This window comes from Panthera pardus, unplaced genomic scaffold (assembly GCF_024362965.1).
Source record: "Panthera pardus isolate Hobbes unplaced genomic scaffold, ASM2436296v1 HiC_scaffold_24, whole genome shotgun sequence".
In the NCBI taxonomy this organism is placed as follows: domain Eukaryota; kingdom Metazoa; phylum Chordata; class Mammalia; order Carnivora; family Felidae; genus Panthera; species Panthera pardus.
The window spans coordinates 27,450,954-27,473,439 of NW_026526810.1; the positions used below are offsets into that span (position 1 = coordinate 27,450,954).

Genomic DNA, 22,486 nt, shown 5'->3' on the forward strand with positions numbered 1-22,486 from the left:
AAAAGGAAAAATACAATCAGAGTACTTAGAAATTAAGACCATGAGAGCCAAGAAAAACAAATCAACCAGACAAACAGCACCTCAGAAGAAGAGGTGAATGACGGAATGAACATATCTGAAGAATGAATTAGGTACAACAGATCCCCGTGATCAAGCACAGAATATGACTCTCAGGGTGATCATCATAAACAACTTCGGCAGGCCCCGCCGGGGTTCCGTGGGCTGGAGGAGGGCCCAGGCGTGGAGGGAGAAAGAATAGGCAAGGATCACACTGCAGGTCTAGAGAGGGCAGACCTAGTGCGCCCACCCTAAGCCTTCTGGATCAACTTTGCCCGGCTTGTGTCCTCTGCCTGGAATGTCCAAGTACCCTTCACTTTACCAAGGCCTATTTTCACTTAGGCCTGGGTCCCGGTGCCACGTGCCTCTGGGAAGGCTTTCTTCACTTCCCATCCTCAGGCTGATTTTACATTTTCGAATATCCCCACAGATCAGCACAGCTAAGTTTAACTTTCTATATAATAACCTATTTGTGTCTCTGTCTTCCTCAGCTTTGAGGGATATTTGAAAAAAATTTTTTAATGTTTATTTATTTTTGAGAGAGAGAGAGAGAGAGAGAGAGAGAGAGAGAGACAGAGGATGAGCCGGGGTGGGACAGAGACAGAGAGGGAGACACAGAATCCGAAGCAGGCTCCAGGCTCTGAGCTGTCAGCACAGAGCCCGACATGGGGCTCAAACTCGGGAATGGTGAGATCATGACCTTAGCCAAGGTCGGACGCCCAACTGACTGAGCCACCCAGGCACCCTGAGGGATATTTTAACCAAAAACACTGGTATTATTCAGCTACAGAGACATGGATACACGTCAGTTGTCCTCTCAATATATCTTGCATGCCTACTGGTAGCACTGGATGCACTTCTGAGAGCTGAAGAAAAATAACAGAAAGGGTTCTGTACACACAGCATTAAAGTACCTATTCGTCCCATGTTGGAATTCTCTGAATTCAATAGGATGCCATCACATTTGGCGACTTTCTGAATTTCCACCAGGTTCCTAACTGTTTATGCAAATGGACCTCTACGAATCCAGTAATTTGGTCAAAAACTAGGAAGCCCTACCACATAACAATCAATATGTTTTTGTCTCCCTGAAATGGATATACAATTGGATACTTTCATTTACTGAATATCATCTGTGAGTTTTCCGGAGGGAGTCATAAAAGGTACTGACTTTCAGCTTTTCACCGCTGTCTCTCCTCTTACTGACCTCTGCTACTCCTGGGCTACTAAGTCTAAAACCAGGCAACTCTATTATGCCAGGACTATGGCAGGGCACTGGGGCCCTGAAACGATAGAGATCTGTACAGATCATGTGATGGCCCAGGTATCTGAGATATTTATCTTGAGTAAAGCTAACAGAAGTGATTTCAAGGCTTGCACTCTCTGATTTTTCCCCCAGCAGATCAAATCTTTTCCGTATACCATGTCCTGGACCACAGGCGTCAACAGGGACAGAGCAGAAAATGTACTGAGCCTCCAAAGCAGACGAGCTGGAAGGACTAAAGGAAGGTTAAGGGCTGTGCCTATGTAGAAACATAAGAAAACAATTAGTAAGAAAATGAAAGCACTGAAATCGTTGACTCACCTCTAGCTCAATTTCTTGGGAAATCATACTTTTTAAAGAAACTTAAAAGAGAGGGAGAAGGACAGTGAAGAATATAGCATTGGTTATCTTTAATTACCCTTACAAAGCAAATATTCCTTAAAAACAATGTGGTAATGACCGCGGGATTTATTGTATATGTGACAAAGAAAATTTTTCTCTGGAATTTTTCTCCTTAAGGCACAAAAGATAATCGATTTGGGGGACATGAAAATTAGAGGTCCAACTTACAAAGTAGTATATTGACCCAACAGGTGTATTACCAAGTAGCATAGTTTTCCCCAGCTCATGGAAAACCTACCATGGCTGAAATAAAACTAAAAATGATTTTTAAAAAGAAAGATATTAATCTCATTAGTCATATCTTTATTTTGCTGAGTGGGTAAAACTCTTTTCCAGATTGGGAAGAAAATTCCCTAAATAGAAGTAATTCAAGCCAACTCTCTATAGTCAGGAGTCCAGAAGTTCAAGTATCCTGGGGACTTGGGAACGTCAGAGCCCCTATATACCCAGATTTATATCTCTCTTTAAATTACTCCCCATAATCAAGGCAAGAAGCAAAAGTAATAAGTTCCACCATAAGCTGGGGGAATCTAACGGTTTCCAGCACCTTAAACAATGAATATGGTAAGAATGAGAAACTATCTTCTCACAATAGTTGCTAATGGTCTTTAGGTAGAAATTCCCCAAAGAAAATTAAGTGTCCCTTCCACTGCTATTGAAAAGAAACCCTACCTCCCCAATAAGACCACGGGAACACATTCAACACAAACTGGAAAAAATATGAAAAGTCAGAAAACTTCAATATTTTTTCCACAGAACAGAAGAAGAGAGACAGAGGAAGGGTATTTGAAATAATGCCTCTGTGCAAAGTTAACCATCCGGATTTAATCTCTAACCTTTAGAGATATGGTACAGAGATATGGGGTTAACCCTTAGGTCTGATAGGGGAGGAAAAAGATGCCAACGAAACCGCACAAAAACTAAAGTCCTTCTTAAATTTTTGTATTTATTTATTTAAGTAAGCTCTATGCCCAACATGAGGCTCAAATTCACTACCCTGAGATCGAAAGTCAATGCTCTACTGACTGAGCCAGCCAGGTGTCCCTACACTGGTTCTTAATAATCAGAAACATAGACCTTGAGCTCAGGAAGAGATGTGCTCTAAACTCTTACACTTAGTTCTTACCGTCTTATAAAAGATGGTTCAAAGAATAGCCCCGAGGTAAAAGTAGAGAACAGAGAGGTCGTCATAAAGCATAGTTCAAACTGACTGGCTGGGGGAAGGAGGAGGAGGAAAGGATTAGGGAAGGAGTAGAGGTCCTTCCTTTCGCATCAAAAAGTCTGCCTATCTCAGCGCCAGTTCTGAAATCTTCCACATCGACACTGAATGAGACAGCATCACAATGTGAGGATGATATGCTTCAAATCTTTGGAAAACAAAATGTATGCATGTGTATACTCTAATATACAGTCTCTTAGCAGCATTCGTTCTAAGTAGGGATAACAAGATAGAAGTTATGACCTAATTAGCAAGAGGCTCAGTGACACAGCCTGAAATATTACATCCAAATTGCTTAGTAGCTATACGGAGTGTAGATGACAATTTATGAAAGAAATTCTAATTCAACTGACCGGTGCAGGAAGTGTCAAACAAAGGACAGCAAAATATATGTTGAAATTTCCACATACACATTTTACGAAAGAGCAACCCTAAAGTATAATTAAATAAAAAGCACAGGCTATGCTAATTTCATCATCCTAGCATTAGAGTCTCTAACCCTCACCAGAGCTTTGTTTTTCCACCAAGAACTTTGTCATATGGCCCTGTCATTTTCAAATGTAAAATCTTCCATGACAAGAAAATTTTCCAAGGCACTTAGAATCCTCATTTAAAGCACTAGAACCCACACAATCAGGTTATTAATAAATGACAAATCGGGAGTTTCCACTTACGTAGATATATTGTTGAAGCTGAGAAACAGACGTTGGAGGCTGGGCAAATTATCCACATCTCTCTAGAAGGAAACAGAAAGCAAAAATTTATCAGCTGGAAGAAAAAAAAAATATTATCAACGTCTTCTGGCTCGGCTGTTGAAATATGTAGTCATTGCTGTTCACTGCAACCTTGCTAGACCATTGATTTCCACTGGACACCGAGCTCCATTCTTCCCCACTGCAGATTAAATGGGAGGGTTTCACTACATCCGCAGAGCAAGCTGCACCACTCGCAAGGTAAAAAGCACTGAGAACAGGGAGAGATGCCGCTAGCCTCTTTAAGCATGCTTTTGGGAAAGAAGCCAAAATGCTACTTCAGCATTTCAACTGTAGCACAAATATAGTATGATCAAACGTTTGTTAAAAATCACTTTTAAAAGGAAGCTGTTCAAATGTTTTAAATTTTAAATTTATGCAATTAGCTTTCCCAACAGTACCGAGAATTTCAAAGCCATTTCCCTCACTATTCTCAATCCTTTGGAAATAGACCAGTTACAAATGAACCAAGATGCTGACAATCTCCCCATAAAACTAAAAGCAGATCACAGTGAGTGTCACTGAAGGGCAATTTCCAACCTAAGCAAACAACAGACGTTACAATTGGAAATCTACCCCGTTCTGTTTGGGTACAGCACCCCAGAGCAAACTATGGCTGTTTAAACGTGGTTTTACCCTTACCAAATATTGAAATGTTTTGGCTCAAATGACTTTTTTAAAAATCACAAAATAAGTACAAAGCCATCTAATTTCATCAAATGGAAAGACACAAACTTCTTGAAAATCTGACATATGCTGAAGAAATAGAATCTTAAGAAGCAGCTTAGTAATTACCTAGGCTACAACCTCATTAGGCACATGAGAAAAAGTGAACAGTTGGGGTTGTTGCAGAGGGATGGTGGGGGTGGGATGGAAAGGTGACCCAGGATTACATACTGCCCTTAAAGGCTGAGACAGGACAAGATTGGTTATCTTGACTTCCGTTAAAATTCTACACACTGACACTTCTCTTATAAAATGTTTCTCTTTCTCTCTCTCTCTCTTTTCATTTAAAAAGTTTTTTTAAAGACTCACTTTAATTTGCTGGATGATGAGCTAGCTAAAATATCTGCTGTTAATACTAATATGTTAGTATGAAAAGTTGGGGCACATTTCTTTCTTCTTTTTTTTTGTGTCTGGGACTAATTATTGAAGCATAATTAACATACAGCATTATATTAGTTTCAGGTGTATAATAAATGCTATTAATTTTTAAGGGCAGTATCATTTATAATAATTCTAGTTATAGGAGTTTGAATAATGCTAATACAAGTATATACATTTTACATATTACTGTGTCGAATATTTAAACCCAAATCAAAACTTGTTTTACTGTTTCCATAGGTCATTATCTTTCTTCCTTCTTCCTTTCCTTCCTCCCTTTTAAAACTACCATTTCCAAGACCCCAGTAAGAATTAAGACAAGGGAATTAAAATTACAGCAAAGCCTAGCTTTTCCTAAAATGGTTCATTTATTTAAGTTTGCCATATAAAGAAAATATAAAAGTGATGGAATTGTGACAGAGCCGCATCTCACTGGTTTTTGAGAGGGTAGAGGAGAAATGAATCTGGCTTAAGACATTTTCCCATGGGGTTTCCCTTGTGCACCCCTCTCCAACACTTTGTCAACTCTGCAGATCCTAAGCAGTATAAAACAAATACAGTTGCCAGTCATCAGACCATGGGCTATGTGCACCATTCCCTTGGCATTCCTAATCTCAGGCCCACCCCCTTAAAAGCCTGTTCCATAGGTGTGAATGGTGGTTTTTAGAGTTTTTCAACCATGGCCAAAGATAAGTCTGCAGAAAACAGGAAGGCATCCAAATTCCCCTCAGTGGGTTGTAAGCTCTAAATGTTGGCCAACTTCTGGAATCATCTCTACCAGCTTCTTCTCCTGATAATCCCAGAAGTGCCTAGAAGGTAAGTGGAGGAGTGATGGACTAGCGGTTGGTCTCATTTTACTCCAGGGCCCTACTTTCCAAAGAAGTGGTAGCTTTCTTCCTATCTGGTCTCTACAAGTAGGGAGTCACAGCCAAACTGAAAGCCCTCTCTGTACTCTCAAGGAATCTTTTCTCCCAAATTCTTCCTAAATCTACCTGAGATATTTATGGGCACCAACATTGTTTGTTGACACCTAACCAGGAGAAAGTGAGAAGCAGCAGCCTGGCTCTCCTTTAAATCAAGGCACCTTAAAAAAAAAAATACACTTGTCACTTTTAGCTCCAGCCTACCACCTTCAGAGACTGCAGACACCTTCCAAGATGTAAGTTTTTGCTATTAAAATATAAATTCAAATGATATCAGGCTATAATTTGTGAGACAGGTTTTTAAAAGTTTGCTCGATTAAATTATAATGTTTTGTATTTATCTTCATTTATGAAACCAAATTTTAGGAGAAGTCTTTATCAAATGTTAGCCATCATTAGCCATCATTACCTGATAGAGCTATAAAAAATATTCACAACAGATTGAAAAACGAAAACTCAGAATTTAGCTACATATCCCTATAACCCGTTTAGTTGATAGCCCTTCCAGAACTTTGAAAAGCAAAATGATTACCCGCAATCATTTTTGTTGTTCCAGGTTTCATTTCTACAAGAAAATTATAGCTTTTAATTTTGCTAGCAACTCTGAGATATACTTTGTAATGCATAGACAAAAAGAAAACATATTTATCATATTAATTATCTGTGTGTGAGTTATTTACAGAAGATTAACAAACAAAAAAGACTTGTTGACAGCTACTGGAAGACGGCTCCTCTAATTTGAGAGAGGAAACAAAGATCGAAACACCTAAGATCCAGGAAGGGGATTCACCATTGGAGGCAGGCAAAAAGAACTCCAAGGGTGGCGTCTCGTGCTTTAAAACCAAGGTCCAATGTTCACTTTGCAAATCTCATCTTTCTTTGCCGGACAATCCCAACCTACTACATCATAAATCCATCAATATGAATCAAGCCCCTTCACTGACAGATGCACCTTTAAACCGGACCCCCAAGAAATCTCAAAAATAAATATCCTGCCTTTGCCCTTGAAGACGTGACTAAGACTATGTCAAGGTAGTGAGCTTTTCTTGCCGGTAAGTAACAACCTCAACTTCTCTTTACTAACAGGTTATTCCAATGGTATTTTGGGAGGCCAGCATTTGACAATCTACTTATCCAAAAAAATATAATTATTTTGGAATAATGGGGAAAGGAGAAGTGGAGGGCTAAAGCTAATGTAAGAAAGCCAAATCTTCGTAACTTGAAGGAAAAGTCAGCACGTTTATTTAATTGTACAGTGTTAAACCCTCCCAACAGTTCTTTTCTGAAGGTAAATTTTCACAGGCAGAGAAACTACTGCAAGGAAGCAACCTGAGAAGAGGAAGATGAAATAAAATATTTACATATAAGGTAATATTTGTATTTCATTTCATGTGTAGTTTAGTCTGCTCATAGTCTCAAATTTACTATATTTAACAAAACACAATTCTAAGATTACATTCAAAACATTTGTTGAAGTAAGATTCAAAGTTGGGGCATCTGAGTGGCTCAGTCGGTTAGGCATCTGGTCAGATCATGATCTTGCGGTTAGTGAGTTCAAGCCCCGCACTGGGCTCTGTGCTGACAGCTCAGAGCCTGGAGCTTACTGCTGATTCTGTGTCTCCCTCTCTCTGCCCCTTCTCTGCTCGTGCGCTCTCTCTCTCGCTCTCTCTCTCTCTCTCTCTCGCTCTCTCTCTCTCTCTCTCAAAGAATAAATAAACATTAAAAAAAATTGAAGTGAGATTCAAAGTAATTTTCTGTATTTTAAAAGTATAATCCTTTAAAAGTTAGACAAACAAAATTACTACAGATTATTGAGAGGATTGTAATTTTTTTATTTTTCAAAAGAATAGAGACTTGCCATTTGAGAAAGATGCTTGTCCGAGTCAGCTCAGACACTATTTTCCATATTCCTAAACTTCACGAAAGAACTAAATGATTCAGCAATCTCACCATGTGTAGAACATCTATTACTGGAGCTATTTTTAGAGCAGTTTCCTGCAGAGGAATAAGGAAGAAAGGTGAAGAGATGAAGGCTTTGGCATGCACCAAGTAGGACAAAGAGGACTAAAAAAATCACAGCTACTCTCATTCTGTTACCTATTCTGTAATAAATAAAAATAAAAATAAATATATAGGGGTAATTATTTTCATTTTGACAACTGAAAAGAGATTTATTAACAAAGCAATGAAGAAGTTCAAAAAGTACTCCCTTTTATAAAAGGATTTATTAATTCCAAACTAACTACTAGCTACGGTCATCCCTTGTGACACAGACACATATTCCATGAGAAATTTTATGTAAGCCATCATATCAACAAGTCCAATCATATATTTAAATGCCTATTTTAAAAAGTCTATTTTCTGGTTCTATTACCCAAAGGCATTAATATATATATCTGCCTTTTATATTTTTTACCACCCTTTATATGGTCATACACACACACACACACACTCTCTCTCTCTCTCTCTCTCTCTCTCTCTCTCAACTAGCTGCAAGCTATTCTTCCAGTCTGATTTTTTTTCAGCACACGATTTAATTCCCATAGGGAAAGAGGTGGGATGGTGGGGTGGGGGACTAAAAACCCGACTAGTAAGCAGGCTACTGATACTCTGACTATGAAGACTTCCAGTATTTATAATCTAGGTGAGCTAGAGTTAATAGCAACGAGGGAAAAGAAAAGACCTCAATTTCATTATCATAGGCCTTTCCTCACTTGAATTTGTAGTTTTCTATCACGTACATGATCTAACAAGACCCCTCATAACACCTGATCCCTGGCACTCATGCCCTTAACACTCCTGGCAACACTCTCTGGAAAGACACAAACTCAACTCAGGCTTATAGCATTCTATCCCAACTAACGTATGGGAAAAAAATTAGCATGAGCAAGAGTCAGCAGAAACTTCAGGCAGCAAATGTAGAACTGCTCAAAAATTAAGAAAATATAGTAACTGGATAAAGACTAGGAAAGATCTATGTTTAAAATTATTAAAGAAATAAAAGAAACCAAAACATGAAAAAACATGTTTAATAAGGTACTCTGGACATTTATGAAAAAATTCATGTAGAACTCCTAGAAACAAAAAATTATGGTCATTATGGTCAGTAGATGGGCTGAAAATAGACTAGATAAGACTGGGGAGAGAGTTATTTAACTGGCAGATAGCACTAAATAAGTAAAAAGAATGCAGAAATGTAGCAGAGAGAAAAAGGAATGATAGAAATTTTTATTTATTTATTTATTTATTTATTTTTAGATTTTTTAAAAAATGTTTATTTTTGAGAGAGAGAGAGAGACAGAGTGTGAGCGGGGGAGGAGCAGAGAGAGGGGGAGACACAGAATCCGAAGCAGACTCCAGGCTTCAAGCTGTCAGCACAGAGCCCAACGTGGGGCTTGAACTCACGAACTGTGAGATCATGACCTGAGCTGAAGTCGGACCCTCAACCGACTGAGCCACCCAGGTGCCCCAGGAATGATAGAAATTTTATGACACAAAGGATAGAACATGAAGGTCCACACTATATCTAGTAGGTGTTTAAGAAGTAGAAAGAGAGAAAATGGAAGGGGTCAATATTTGAGAATATAAAGACTCAGTATGTTCCCATAATTAATGAAAGATATGCATCTGCAGATTCAGAAACACAAATATGAGGTATGCTAGTAAAATTACCATATTTGGTCAAATCTAAGGTATCATCTTAAGTTTATTTTATGTAACACCTGATGAAATAAACTTATGATTAACCAATAACAAAATATCACTTAGAATTTTTATTTCATTGTTGCTGAAGGAGCTCTTTTAGATTTATTTAACCATATTTTTAGCCAAATATCATTCTTATGCATACATAAAAATTAAGCAAAATGAATCTCTTAAATTAATGAACTCCAAAATATCTCCATTTAGCATAGAGTTAGACAGTGTAGTTCTGGCATAATAATATACAAATAGATGGAATGAAAGAGAAGGTCCACAAAAAGACTCATTTGATTATAATTCAATTTCAACAAGGACACACCAATTAATGAGTAAAGGGTGTAGAGCAAATAGATATCCCTATATTGGAAAAATTAACCATGACCCGTACCTCACACCATTCATAAAATGTAATTAAAGAAGTGTCAAGACCCCCAAGTGAAAGGTAAAACAATAAACTTTCTGGAAGAAGGCAGAGGAGAACATATCCATGATACCGGGATAGACAAAGACTTCTTGTTCAGGGCAAAAAAGGCACCAATGATAAAATAAAACAAATTGGTAAACTGTACATCACTAAAATGTAAAGTTTCTACATATCAAAAACATTACTAAATAAGCAAAAAGGCAAACCATGCAAAAAAGCCACCCAATGCATATGCCAAAGGACCTGAAGCTAGAACATAGATCTACTACACCTCAATGATAAAAGGATAAACAACCTAATTTTTTAATAGGCAAAAGACATAAACTGATATGTCATAAAAAGATATGTTAGAATGGCCTAAAAGTACCTAAAAACATGCTCAACATCACTAGTCATCAAGGAACTGCAAATTAAAACCACTGATAATCACAGAATCACTAAACTTATAAAGACCATCACCATCAAATGTTGGGTAGGATGTGGGGTAATTAGAGCTCTTATTTATTGCTGTTGGAATGTAAAATGGTATAATCACTTTATAAAATGGTTTGGCAGTTTCTAGTAAATTTAGACATCCACCTACCTTATGGCTCCGTAAGAGAAATGGGGTACATGTCCACCAAAATAAATGGATAAATAAAAGACTATAAGAATATTCCTATCAGTGTTATTTGTAAGGGCCAAAAATTGGAAATAATCAAGATGGCTATGAAGAGAAGAATGAAACCACAATTTGCATTATAATTAGAGAATGAATACAACTCTCAGCTAATTAAAAAAAAAACTAATGATACACACAACAAAATGGATGAATATCAAAACATTAAGTTAGTATACAAAAAGTATATATATATATATATATATATATATATATTTCATAAAAAGTTCAAAAACAAGCAAAATTAATCTATGGGGAAAGAAGTCAGAAAACTTCTAGGGCAGGGAAAAGCTGGGACTGACTGGGAAGGGGCACAAGGGAACTTTCTGGAGCAAAAGAAATGTTTTCTATCTTGATCTGAGTGATGGTCAAATGAAAGTACATTTATATAAAAAAAACATTGAACTGTACAGTTGAGATTTGTGTATCCAAATTACACCTCAATAAAGTATGGAGGAATAGTCTTCACATTTAGAGTCCAACTTCTGAATCACTATTTAACCAATAATATCCATGCTTTTCACACAATACTGTCTTCTGTGCCATCATGAACATTGGTGATGCTGAGTATCCTAAAAGTGTGCTCTATTATTGTCTACAGAATGTTCTTCCAAGCTAGTGACATACATTCTGTATATTTTTATATTGTTAAGGTAAAGAAACACCAGTACTCTGCTCTGAATGTTTGTGTCTCCCCCAAATTGAAATCCTAACCACGAAGGTGATAGTATTAGGAGGTGGGACCTTTGGGAGGTGCTTAAGTCACAAGAGTGGTCCCTTATGAATGGGATTAGTGCCTTATAAAAGAGGTCTAGCCTTCCCCACCATGTGAGGACACAGTGAAAAGGCACCAGCTGTAGACCAAAAAGAAGGCTCTCACCAGAATGCAACCAGGCTGGCACTTTGATCTTGGACTTCCCAGCCTCCAGAACTGTGAGAAATAAATTTCTCTTGTTTATAAGTTACCCGGCCTGTGGTATTTTGTGATAGCAGCCCAAATAGTCTAAGACACCAGTGTGAATTATACACACAGCTTCTTCTTGCTTTAAAATGCTGTCATCTCTTCCAAGGAGCTTGCTCAATTTCTCCTGCCTTCAAGTACATTGCTTGGCATGTGATGGGCAAACTCTCTGAATCTATCTCAGTATCAAAATATAACACAGCTTTACCAAACATGGTTTTCTTCCTTTGAAAGTATTTGATTGTTAATTAGCAAGAAAATGTAGAATTACGGCCATTCCTCCAATGAAAAGTATGTTTCACTAATATTAAATGTGTGTCTTTGCTTTCCATGCCTTTTTGAATTCAGGAATGTTTCATTTCATGCTAAGTCTTGGTGTAATCTTTTTTAAAGTTTATTTATTTATTTTGAGAGAGAGAGAGCAAGCAAGCATGAGCTGGGGAGGGGAAGAGAGAGAGAGAGAGAGGGAGAGAATACCAATCAGCTTCACTCTGCCAGCACAGAGCCCAATATGAGGCTTGAACCCATGAACCATGAGATCATGACCTGAGCAGAAACCAAGAGTTGGACATTTAACCACCTGAGACACTCACACACCCCCTTGGTGTATTCTTTTTAGCAATTTTTTTTTTAATTTTAGAGAGAGAGAGAGCATGTGCAAGTAAGAAGAGTGGCAGAGGGAGACAGAGTCGTAAGCAGGCTCCATACTCAGCATGGAGCCCGACGTGGGACTCAGTCCCACGACCCTGGGATGATGACCTGAGCCGAAATCAAGAGTTGGACGCCCAACCCACTGAGCCATTTGGGTGTAATCTTTTTAAATACATTTTGAACAGTGATTAAAGTCAAAACATGTAGCACCAATAATTGAAATGAGCATAGTATAAAGTTAAAAGCAAGTTCACGTATATTTAAGCAATGAAATTACTATAACCTATCCAATAGTGATTTTAAGATGCCATGCATCGTAAAACATATCCAGATTTCAGAGTTGGTGAAATATGGAAAAAAATGTTTATCTAAAATTGAAGAAATATGGTGGTTCCACATCTATACACATCTTGGTGAGTCCGAAGAACTCCAAAAAGTAATCTCATAATCTTAAAAGCAACCAGAGAAAGAAAGAGAAAACCATGCACACAAAAAAAGATAGTAGACAGTTTAATGGCAATAATAGAGTTCAAAGAGAGCGAGCTTCAAACATCTAGGGGAAAAAATAACTGTCCACCAAGTCAAACCATCAGTCATGAATAAAAGCAAAATAAACACATTATTAGACAAACATAAACTGAGAGAGCTTACCACCACCAGAGCCATCATAAAGATTTTTCTAAATTGTATATTTTGGAAAGAGTGGTAAACCCAGACACGCATGTGGGTGAATCCAAATAAGCACTGACTGAAAACACCAACAATTAACATATCTAATTTTGGAAGTAAAAAGATAAAAAAAAAAAAGTCTAGGAAGCAAAACTATGTGAAACAGGACAGGCTTCCTGAATTAAATGATTCTGGGGTCCTTATTTAGGAAGAGGGTAGGGATGTATATTCACTCCATAATTTAAGTCAAGTGTATATTTTAAAATGTTAAGAGTAACCATTAAAGTGAATAGGAAAGAACAGAGAAAACTCCATCAGCCCACAATAAGGTGCATGAGTACACAAACGCCCCCCGGTTGAAAGTAAAAGAATAGGTCATATGATTCACTAAGAAGTTAGCATCACTCCTGCTGCTATTCCTGCCAAAAGAACATAAACTGAATCTAATCATGAGGACACATCAGCAGACAAACCCAAATTGACGGACATTCTGCAAAATAAGAAGCTAATATTGTTCAAAAATGTCAATGTCATGACATACAAAGAGATTAAAGAAGACTAGGGAGGCATAATTATTGAATGCAATGCATGATCTTGGAATTTGCTTTTTTTTTTTTTTTACTATAAAGGGGCACTAATTAGATAACTAAGAAAACTTGAATGGGATTTACAGATTACATAATAGCATCACATCAATGTTAATTTCCCGATTTTGATTATTGTAATGTGTTTATATAAGAGAATTGTTGTTTTTAGAAAATATACACTGAAGTATGCGAATATAAAGGGGCATCATGCCTGCAACTTACTCTTAAATGGTTCAGAAAAAGAGAGAGAGAGAGAGAGACAGACTTGTAGACATAAAGAGAAGGGAAGAAGGAGAATAATCAAAAGAAAAGACAAAGCAAATGTACTAAACATAACCATTTAGGTAATTGGGTACTGGGGTACTAGGACTTCTTTACTATTGCATCCTTTTCTGAAATTGTGCCAATATTAAAGTTTTCTAAAGGTTAAGGAATAAAAAAGATACACCAGGAAAAAAATCACCAAAAGAAAGTTGGCATTAACATTAGACTAAATGAATGTTAAGGCAAAAAGTATTAACTTCCTTAGCTATACTACATACTTAGAACAGTACCTGACATATGGCCCATGCTCATAAAACACTTGCTCAATGAAGGAGTTAGTAACAAAGATAGTTACTACACAATGATAAAACGAACAATTTATCAGGAAGATACATCAGGTTTTTTTTTACTTTATTTAAATCCAAGTGGGTTAACATATAGTGTAATAATAGTTTGAGGAGCAGAATTTAGTGATTCATCACTTACATATAACACCCAGTGCTCATCCCAACAAGATACATCAATTTTAAACTTGTGTGCACCTAGAAACAGCTTCAAAGACTGACCACATACTAGGGAAACATATGGAGAGCACGTACTGACTGTAAATATTGACTGCCTAGTAGGCAATAAAGCAAACCTCAACAAACTTCACAGAACCGATTACATATAATCCACATTCATTGGTCACAATACCATTAAATTAGAAAAGAATGACTAAAAAAAGAATAACCCAAACATATCAAAAATTGTATATGGATCAAGGAAGAAATCATAATGGGACTTATAAAATATTTAGAATAAAAATACTAAATTTCAAAACTTGTGGGAAGAAGCTGAAGTGGTTCTTAGAGGGAAATTTATAGCCTTTAGTGCTCATATTAGAAAATAAAAAAGAATGAAAACTAATGTATCAGATATCCAACACAAAATTTTAGAAAGAAAAAGAAAATAAGAGAGTTAAGAACAAAAATCAATAAACAGTATTTTTTAAAAGCTGTAAGAGAAGCTCAACAAAGCCAAAAGGCAGTTCTTTGAAACTACTAGTAACATAAAGAAATCTCAGGCAATACTAATCAAGAAATAAGAAAGTATGAATAAGCATTATGAGAAGTGACAAAGGGGCCATGACTACAGAGAGAGCAGCTAAAAACAGTAAATTCAGATGAAAGGAAACTACAACATATCAAGACTGATACTATTATTACTAAATCAATGGTTTAAAACTACCCAAACTATTTAACAGATAAATTCTTCCAATTATTCAAGGTGCAGATTATCTTTAATTTCATATAAAGTGAGATTTATACCAAATAAATAGGGTATCACACAATATTAAAATAGGAACCACTCCTCAATTCATTTTATGAGGCTAGTGTAATCTCGATATCAGAAAAGAACAATAAAAATAAGTTACAGAAAAATCTCATTTATTTTTTTTTTAAGTTTATTTATTTGTTTTTGAGAGAGAACATGTGAGCAAGCAAGGGAGGGGCAGAGAGAGAGAGGGGGAGAGGATCCCAAGCAGGGTCTGCGCTGTCAGCAGAGAGCCCTATGCGGGGCTTGAACTCACAAACCGTGAGATCATGACCTGAGCTGAAATCAGATGCTTAGCGGACTGAGCCACCCAGGCACCCCTGGACAAATCTCATGTATTAACATCGATATAAATACTGTGAATAAAATATTGGCAAACAAAATTCATGAATGTATATGAAATATAGCCTATAAAATACATAATATGACCAAAAGTGCTAGAGTGACTTACCATTACACACTCTTATAAAACAATTTGCAAAATTAATAAAGAAGAATCCATACAACCAGTCTAAGAGCGGTAGAAAAATCATCTAATAAAATCCAACAAACATTCATAACATGAACTTAAGCAAACTAAAAACAGAGGATAATTTTCTCAGATTAATAAATGGCATTTAGCAAACACAGCTAGTGATATGTTTCCCTTAAACTCAGGAATAAGGCAAGGATGCCCACTTTTGCTTCTTTATTCAACTGTACTAGAGCTTTAGTCAAACTGGAGGTTCAGTTTAGCTCAAACAAGAAGAAACAAAACATTATGATTAAGGAAAAACTATAATTGTTCACAAAAAATTATAATTGTCTAAATATAAAACCTAAGATAACCTACAGATACATTTTTAAAATTATTAAGTGTCAGAGAAAGCTTGCTAAATATATGATCAATGAACCCAAATCAACTGTGGTTCCATACACTACTAACAACAGTAAGAAATCTATTTCTGATCAAAAAAGTTTACAATAGCAAAAAAGGTATAACATATCTTGGAAGAAATCTAACAAAAAACAAATGAGCTATTTATGGAGGAGAATAAAAATCATTAAATGTGACATATGTGAATTGAGAGATACGCTGTTTTCACATTATGCCTTCATAATAATATGCCATGTTCATATTATGGTATTAAAGGTTCCATATCATAAAAAATCTCAATTGTCTTCAAATTCAAAGACATTCCAATCAAACATACCAGTAGGGTTATTCATGAAACTTGATATGCTATTTCTAGAATGTATATAGAAACAGAAAAAAAAAGAAGATGATTTTTCTTTAGAGGAAGAAAGGAAAGCTGGGAAAGGAAGGAAAGGGAAGAAAAAGGAAGATTGGGGCCCTCATGCTACGAGCTCTTAGGACATAACAGAGGTTATTACAGTTATTAAGATAGTGTTATACTGGAACATAGAGATCTATGGAACAGAACAGAGGCCAGCACAGACCCATGCATATGTGGATATTTAATTTGCTAGAAGGAAATACTGCCAAGGTGATAGAAAAGGACAGAAAGAATCCACTTTTCAATAAATGGTGCTGGGACAATTAGCAATCCAAATGAGAAAAGAAGAAACAAAATCGAATTTTAACTTTACAGCACAAGCAAAAATCAATTGCAAATAGATAAAACATGCGAATAACTTTAAAACTTTTGTTAATACAGAAAAATATCTTTATGTCCTCAGTCTTTTTTTTAATTTTTTTTTAATGTTTATTCATTTTTGAGAGACAGAGAGAGACAGAATGCGAGCTGGGAAGAGGCAGAGAGAGAGGGAGACACAGAATCCAAAGCCGGCTCCAGTCTGAGCTGTCAGCACAGAGCCTGACACGGGGCTCGAACCCCCGAACCACGAGATCATGACCTGAGCTGAAGTTGGATGCTTAACTGACTGGGCCACCCAGACACCCCTATATCCTCAGTCTTTAAGGAAAGATTTTTCAAACAAAAAAACCCAGAAACAGTAAAAAAAAACTATTGATAGTTTTTACTTCTGTTCCTCAAAATACAGCAGAAACAAACACTCCTGATCAAGAGGAAAAAGAGAAAACACTCTGTCATTACAATGGGCAAAGGATAGGACCATATACAGAAGAGAGCTCAATTATCACAAAAGAAAAAAGATGAAAGGCATTCAACCTCACTGGAAATTCAAATTAAAATCTCACTACAATATAATTTCATAGTTAAAAGACTGGCAAAAAATAAAAGGCCTGACAATATCAAGTGTCAACAAAGATGTGAAGTTAAAGGAACTCCCAGGTAATGCTGATGGAACTGTAATTTGGTTGTACCAAATTTTTGTATCAACTTTTGGAGAAAACTTGATGATATCTGATAAAATGAAATAATGAGCATGATCCTGGCACCCAGCAATGTCTCTCCCAAGCTCTATCACTGAGCATCATTTGATAAATGCAGGTTGCAACCAATTTTTCATTGGTCAAGAAATCAGTTCAATAGGTTGAGACCAACATTTTTTTTAGACCAACATTTTTGATAGGCTAGAACAGAACAGGATATACCAGAATGGATAACAGCAAGGGTAGGTATAGCTTCATGAAATGCTTGCTTTTATTATTTACGATGTACCCACATAAATATTTAATAACTGGGCTTTTAATAACTGGGCATTTAATACCTGGGTTTTAATGTAAATTTTATTTATTACTTTAGATTATGGTCTGAGAGCCGCTGTACTAGAGAAACTGTTACACATATGCACTAAAAGACATGTACAAAAATGTTATTTGTGACACTTTTTAACAATACTACTGTCCATAAGTAAAAGAATAAATGTTTTTAAATTTTTTTAATGTTTATTTATTCTTTGAGAGAGAAAGACAGAGAGCACCAGTAGGGGAGGAGCAGAGAGAGGGAGACACAGAATCTGAAGCACGTTCCAGGCTCTGAGCCGTCAGTCCCGACGCAGGGCTTGAACTCATGAACCGCAATATCATGCCCTGAGCGGAAGTCAGATGCTTAATCAACTGAGCCATCTGGTGCCCCAAGAATGAATATTTTTAATCACAATCATACAATGGAATGTTATATAACAATGAAAACTAGTGACCTAGAGCTACAGAGAACAACACAGATCTCAAAGCATGTCAATAAAAGCAATTTAGGGGTGCCTGGGTGGCTCAGTCGGTTGAGCATCCAACTTCAGCTCAGGTCATGATCTCATGGTCCGTGAGTTCGAGCCCTGTGTCGGGCTCTGGGCTGACAGCTTGCAGTCTGGGGCCTGCTTCGGATTCTGTGTCTCCCTCTCTCTCTCTCTGCCCCTCCCCCACTCATGCGCGCACGCGCTCGCTCTCTCTCTGTCTCTCTCTGTCAAAAATAAACACTAAAAAAATTTTTTTAATAAAAATAAATAAATAAAAGCAACTTAAAAATGTGCATAGTATGATGATGCCATTTATACAACATTTAAAAGCATGCAAAACAACAACTTGATATTATTTAGGGATAAGTGCATACATATGTGGAAAAGAATTCGTTCCATGAACACCAGACACAGAACTGTGGTTACCTCTGCAAAGGAGGGAGGAAATAGGATGGGGAGGCTTACACATTGGGCCTTAACTATATTTAAAAGATTTTTATTCATTAAGTTGATTGGTCGATCTACACATATTGGTAATATTATTTCCCATTCTTTTCAGAACGTCTGTATCATTTTATAATTAAAAAAAATTTTTTTTAACATTTATTCATTTTTTGAGAGACAGAAACAGAGCGTGAGCAGGAGAGGGGCAAAAAGAGAGGGGACACAGAATCTGAAGCGGGCTCCAGGCTCTGAGTTGTCAGCACAGAGCCCGATGCAGGGCTCAAACCTACAAACCATGAGATCATGACCTGAGCCAAAGTCGGCCGCTTAACCGACTGAGTCACCCAGGTGTCCCACAATTTTTTAAAAGGGAAAGATATATAAACAAAAAAGACATTTGGTTTGAAATTTATAAAATCTCCCAGAAAAAGATCAGTAACTTTAGCCACAATAAACCAACAAACAAAAACTTTTCTACATCAAAAACATCAGAGTTTTCTGACAAGATAGTGAAATAGGTAATAACATGCTTCATCTCTTCTACAAAAGTCAACGGGCAAAGCAACAAAAATACACAAAATGAATAACTCCATGGAAATGATAAAGCCAAGAGTCTTCATTAAGAGATCCACATTTCTGATGAATTTCAGGAAGCTGGAAAGCAGATAGGATCTATCAGGGAGCACCAACAAACCTACCCCACCCTCAGCCCACGCCCACCCCTGCCATGCACACACACACAGGCAATGAACAGAGCAGCTGGCTGGAGAAACACTCAGCTGGAGCCTCACGGTCTGTTCTTTAAACAAAACAGAGTATCTGTCAAAGACAGATGGACAGTGTGGGTGTTTTATCCAGGGAGATGGTTAATAACTGCTACATTAGACCCAGCGGCGGGGTGGGGGGGGAATGGCATTTGACTTGGCACAAAAGATAGTAAAGTCCTTCTATACCCCCAAATAGTCGTTCTCTTATTTTGGCAATTACAGTGTGAGCCTCCCTTTTCCCTTCCACTCACTAAAGGGAAGCCTGCCAATGTGTGGGATTCGACAACTTACACAAATTCAGTAATCATTCTAGGGAGAGATCTTAGAGTTAAAAAGACCCATTCAGCTCCGCAGGAGACCCAGCTACTACCGAACACGGTCCTTCATTTAAAGATTACCAGCCACCGAGGAAAATCAAAACCATGAAAGAGAAAAAAAAAGCAAAAATATAAGGGTGATAACTGACCCTAGAGAAATGAAGATACTGGAAAAAAAAAAAAAATCCTCAGACTTAAAAAGTCTCTTGGCTGTTTTAGGAAAGGATGCTTTGTAAAAGAAACAAACAAAAGTTAGACCCAGTGTCATACTTATCCTTACATGTATATTCACAATTTCCTATAAATTAATATGCATGCTACTTATTATCATGATAATACCATAAGCATAATACTTATTAAATCTTTTTAACTTTCATAAATGAAAACAATTTCCTTTTCCATAGACATTGCTACCTAAGCCATAATAGTAATGATCAGACGTAATACTCACTGGGAAATTCAGTAAGCAATTTCCTGGATATGCATTATGTACTTTCCAAATGAAAGACAGAACATAGAAAGGAATATGCAAAAGTCAATAGATGTCTGTGCCCCACTCTACCAAAGCCTTTTGGATTCTTACCACACCCAATGTCCTGAGGACAGATCAAGTCCAGCCTGAGCAGTTCCTAGACACTCAGCAGTGTAACAGATTAACTCAATCTGGATGTCTTTTGAAATAAACAAGCCATTTCCAATATTTAAATTCAATCTGGGGAGGGGCTGACAGAATTTAGAGGTTCTGGAAGAAATCCATGTCTTGGAAAAGGTTTTGAAATTATCCCAACCTCCTAGAAGATTTGACTATTACTGAGCTCATATTTCTGGTAAAACTTCAAAATGAAACCAATCTGTACTGTACAAGGAGGCCTAGAGATAAGGCATCATCTGTCCCCCAACCTTTCCAAGTGTACCATTTACATTACACTTAATTACTTAGTAAGGAACTCAATGTCTCAAAAAGTTAAAAGATTGTGCCTTTAAAAGTGCTTGAGTGACATCCTGAGAGAACCTAATATTTTTCTATTGCATGTAAAAGAAAGGAAGCTTGTTAAAAAAACAAATGTTTCTATAAATCATTAGAAGTCTTCTTGGCCTGTACCACATCATACAGCCAAAATCCCTATGTCTAGTGCTTCTCACATTTGCACAAGTACAAAATACCTGAGCATCAGGCTGTTACTTCGTTGCTGAACTCGAGTAAAGCTATAAATCTAACAAAGTTCACCTGCAGAGTTCCAGAGTTGCCTTTCTGGTTTTTTTTTTAATTTTTTAAAACGTTTATTTATTTTTGAAAGAGAGAGAGAGAGAGAGAGACAGAGCACAAGCAGGTGAGGGGTAGAGAGAGAAGGAGACACAGAATCCAAAGCAGGCTCCAGGCTCTGAGCTGTCAGCACAGAGCTGGATGCAGAGCTTGAACTCATGAACCATGATATCATGACCAGAGCTGAAGTCGGACACCCAACCGACTGAGCCACCCAGGTGCCCTTGGAGTTGCCTTTCTGCAGTTTTGCCCCCACAATGCTAACTTGTTTCCTCCTGCTCACATGCCAGTTCTTGACCACCCTTATGTGTTTCTTCAGATTCAACAAGCTAAAAAGGATCCTGGAAAGAATCTAACCCAGTGCCCTCCTTTTAGAGAAAAGTAAACTGATGCTTATAGAGTTAAGGATTTACCCAAGGTCACACAACTAATGAGAGATGATGCTGTGACTAGAAGGGGGTCTCTGATGCCCTATGCAATGCTTTTTCCACTACACCAGGCTGCCTCTTTCAACACCGCAAAAGATATATTTATGCGCATCTTCACAGCCCACAGCCTCTCCCCTCTGTGTCTTTTTCCTCCTGGTACAACCATTTATCAACTTTAAGTCACCAATAACCTCCTTCCTTGTTAATTCTGTACCCATGATAAAACAGGAAAGAATTCAGTATCCATTTAAATTAGCTAATTCATTTATTGATAATACTTCTATTATCTTTACATTTATCTTTTAAAGTGAAAAACACCTTCACACTTCCAAATCAAAACATAGAGCTTAATAATTATATCCACAATGAAACTCAGAAAAGAATGAAATTACTGTAGATTCTTACTTTGCATAATGCCGTAACATTTAGCATATTCCTTAAAAGAAAAGCCAGAAATCATATATCGATTCCATGTTAATACTCACCACAAAAGTGATCTGATTGTGTCGCAGGTTAAGTTCAGTTAGTGAATCCAGCCCATTAAGATTATCAACGTGACTTAAAAGGTTCCTAGCAAGATTTAAAACTCTCAAATCACACAAATGACTAACATTTTCGATTCTGGTAATCTGTTAAAAAATGAGAAAATGATGAATAGCAGGCATAAATCATGGATATGCATGTTATAAAAACCCTAAAAATAAAATATAGTCACTGGATTCAGGGACACATTTACATGAAGACATTTAAAAATCTACTTCCAATTTCCTCTGTTGTGGATAATAAGAAGTCTTTTAACTTGCAAAACTTAACTAAAGGAACAGATTTTATAATTTGGCCATAGTAAATATTTGAAGTAAATTTTATCAAATAACCAACAAGTCCATCCTTGGGGGCATCTCTCGTTGCCCAATACTGTGCCGGGTCCAGATAAAGGTGAAGTATACATACTAGTTGCCAAATAAACAATTACTCTGAGCCCACAGCAGAAGCTCACAGTGTTTTGACCACGCAAGCCAGCTCTCTGAGAGAAAAGGCAGGGAGAAGGAATGCCACCACGCCCCCCTTGTGTCTCCCACCAATACTGCAGGATCCTGAAAGCCTGTCAAGAGTCTAAATGGAAAAGATACAAGGAACTAGGATCCCCAGTGGAGGGTGAGGGTGGAAGTGCTTAAGAGAGGAGACAGATAATGTTTGGCCAGAGTGCACGATG

At 37.1% G+C, this 22,486-nt stretch overlaps 1 protein-coding gene across 5 annotated transcripts in view; it reads right to left on the bottom strand.

The window, feature by feature from the left end:
• The window catches only part of LRRC49 (leucine rich repeat containing 49), a 148,758-nt gene that overhangs the window by 98,868 nt on the left and 27,404 nt on the right, over positions 1-22,486 (bottom strand). For all 5 annotated transcript variants that reach the window (XM_019441610.2, XM_019441609.2, XM_053888903.1 and 2 more), the window contains 2 exons: positions 21,759-21,902; positions 3,617-3,678 (listed from right to left, as the gene is read on the bottom strand). In XM_019441610.2, coding sequence (XP_019297155.1) covers positions 3,617-3,678; positions 21,759-21,902 — 206 coding nt within the window. The remainder of the gene's footprint in view (positions 1-3,616; positions 3,679-21,758; positions 21,903-22,486) is intronic.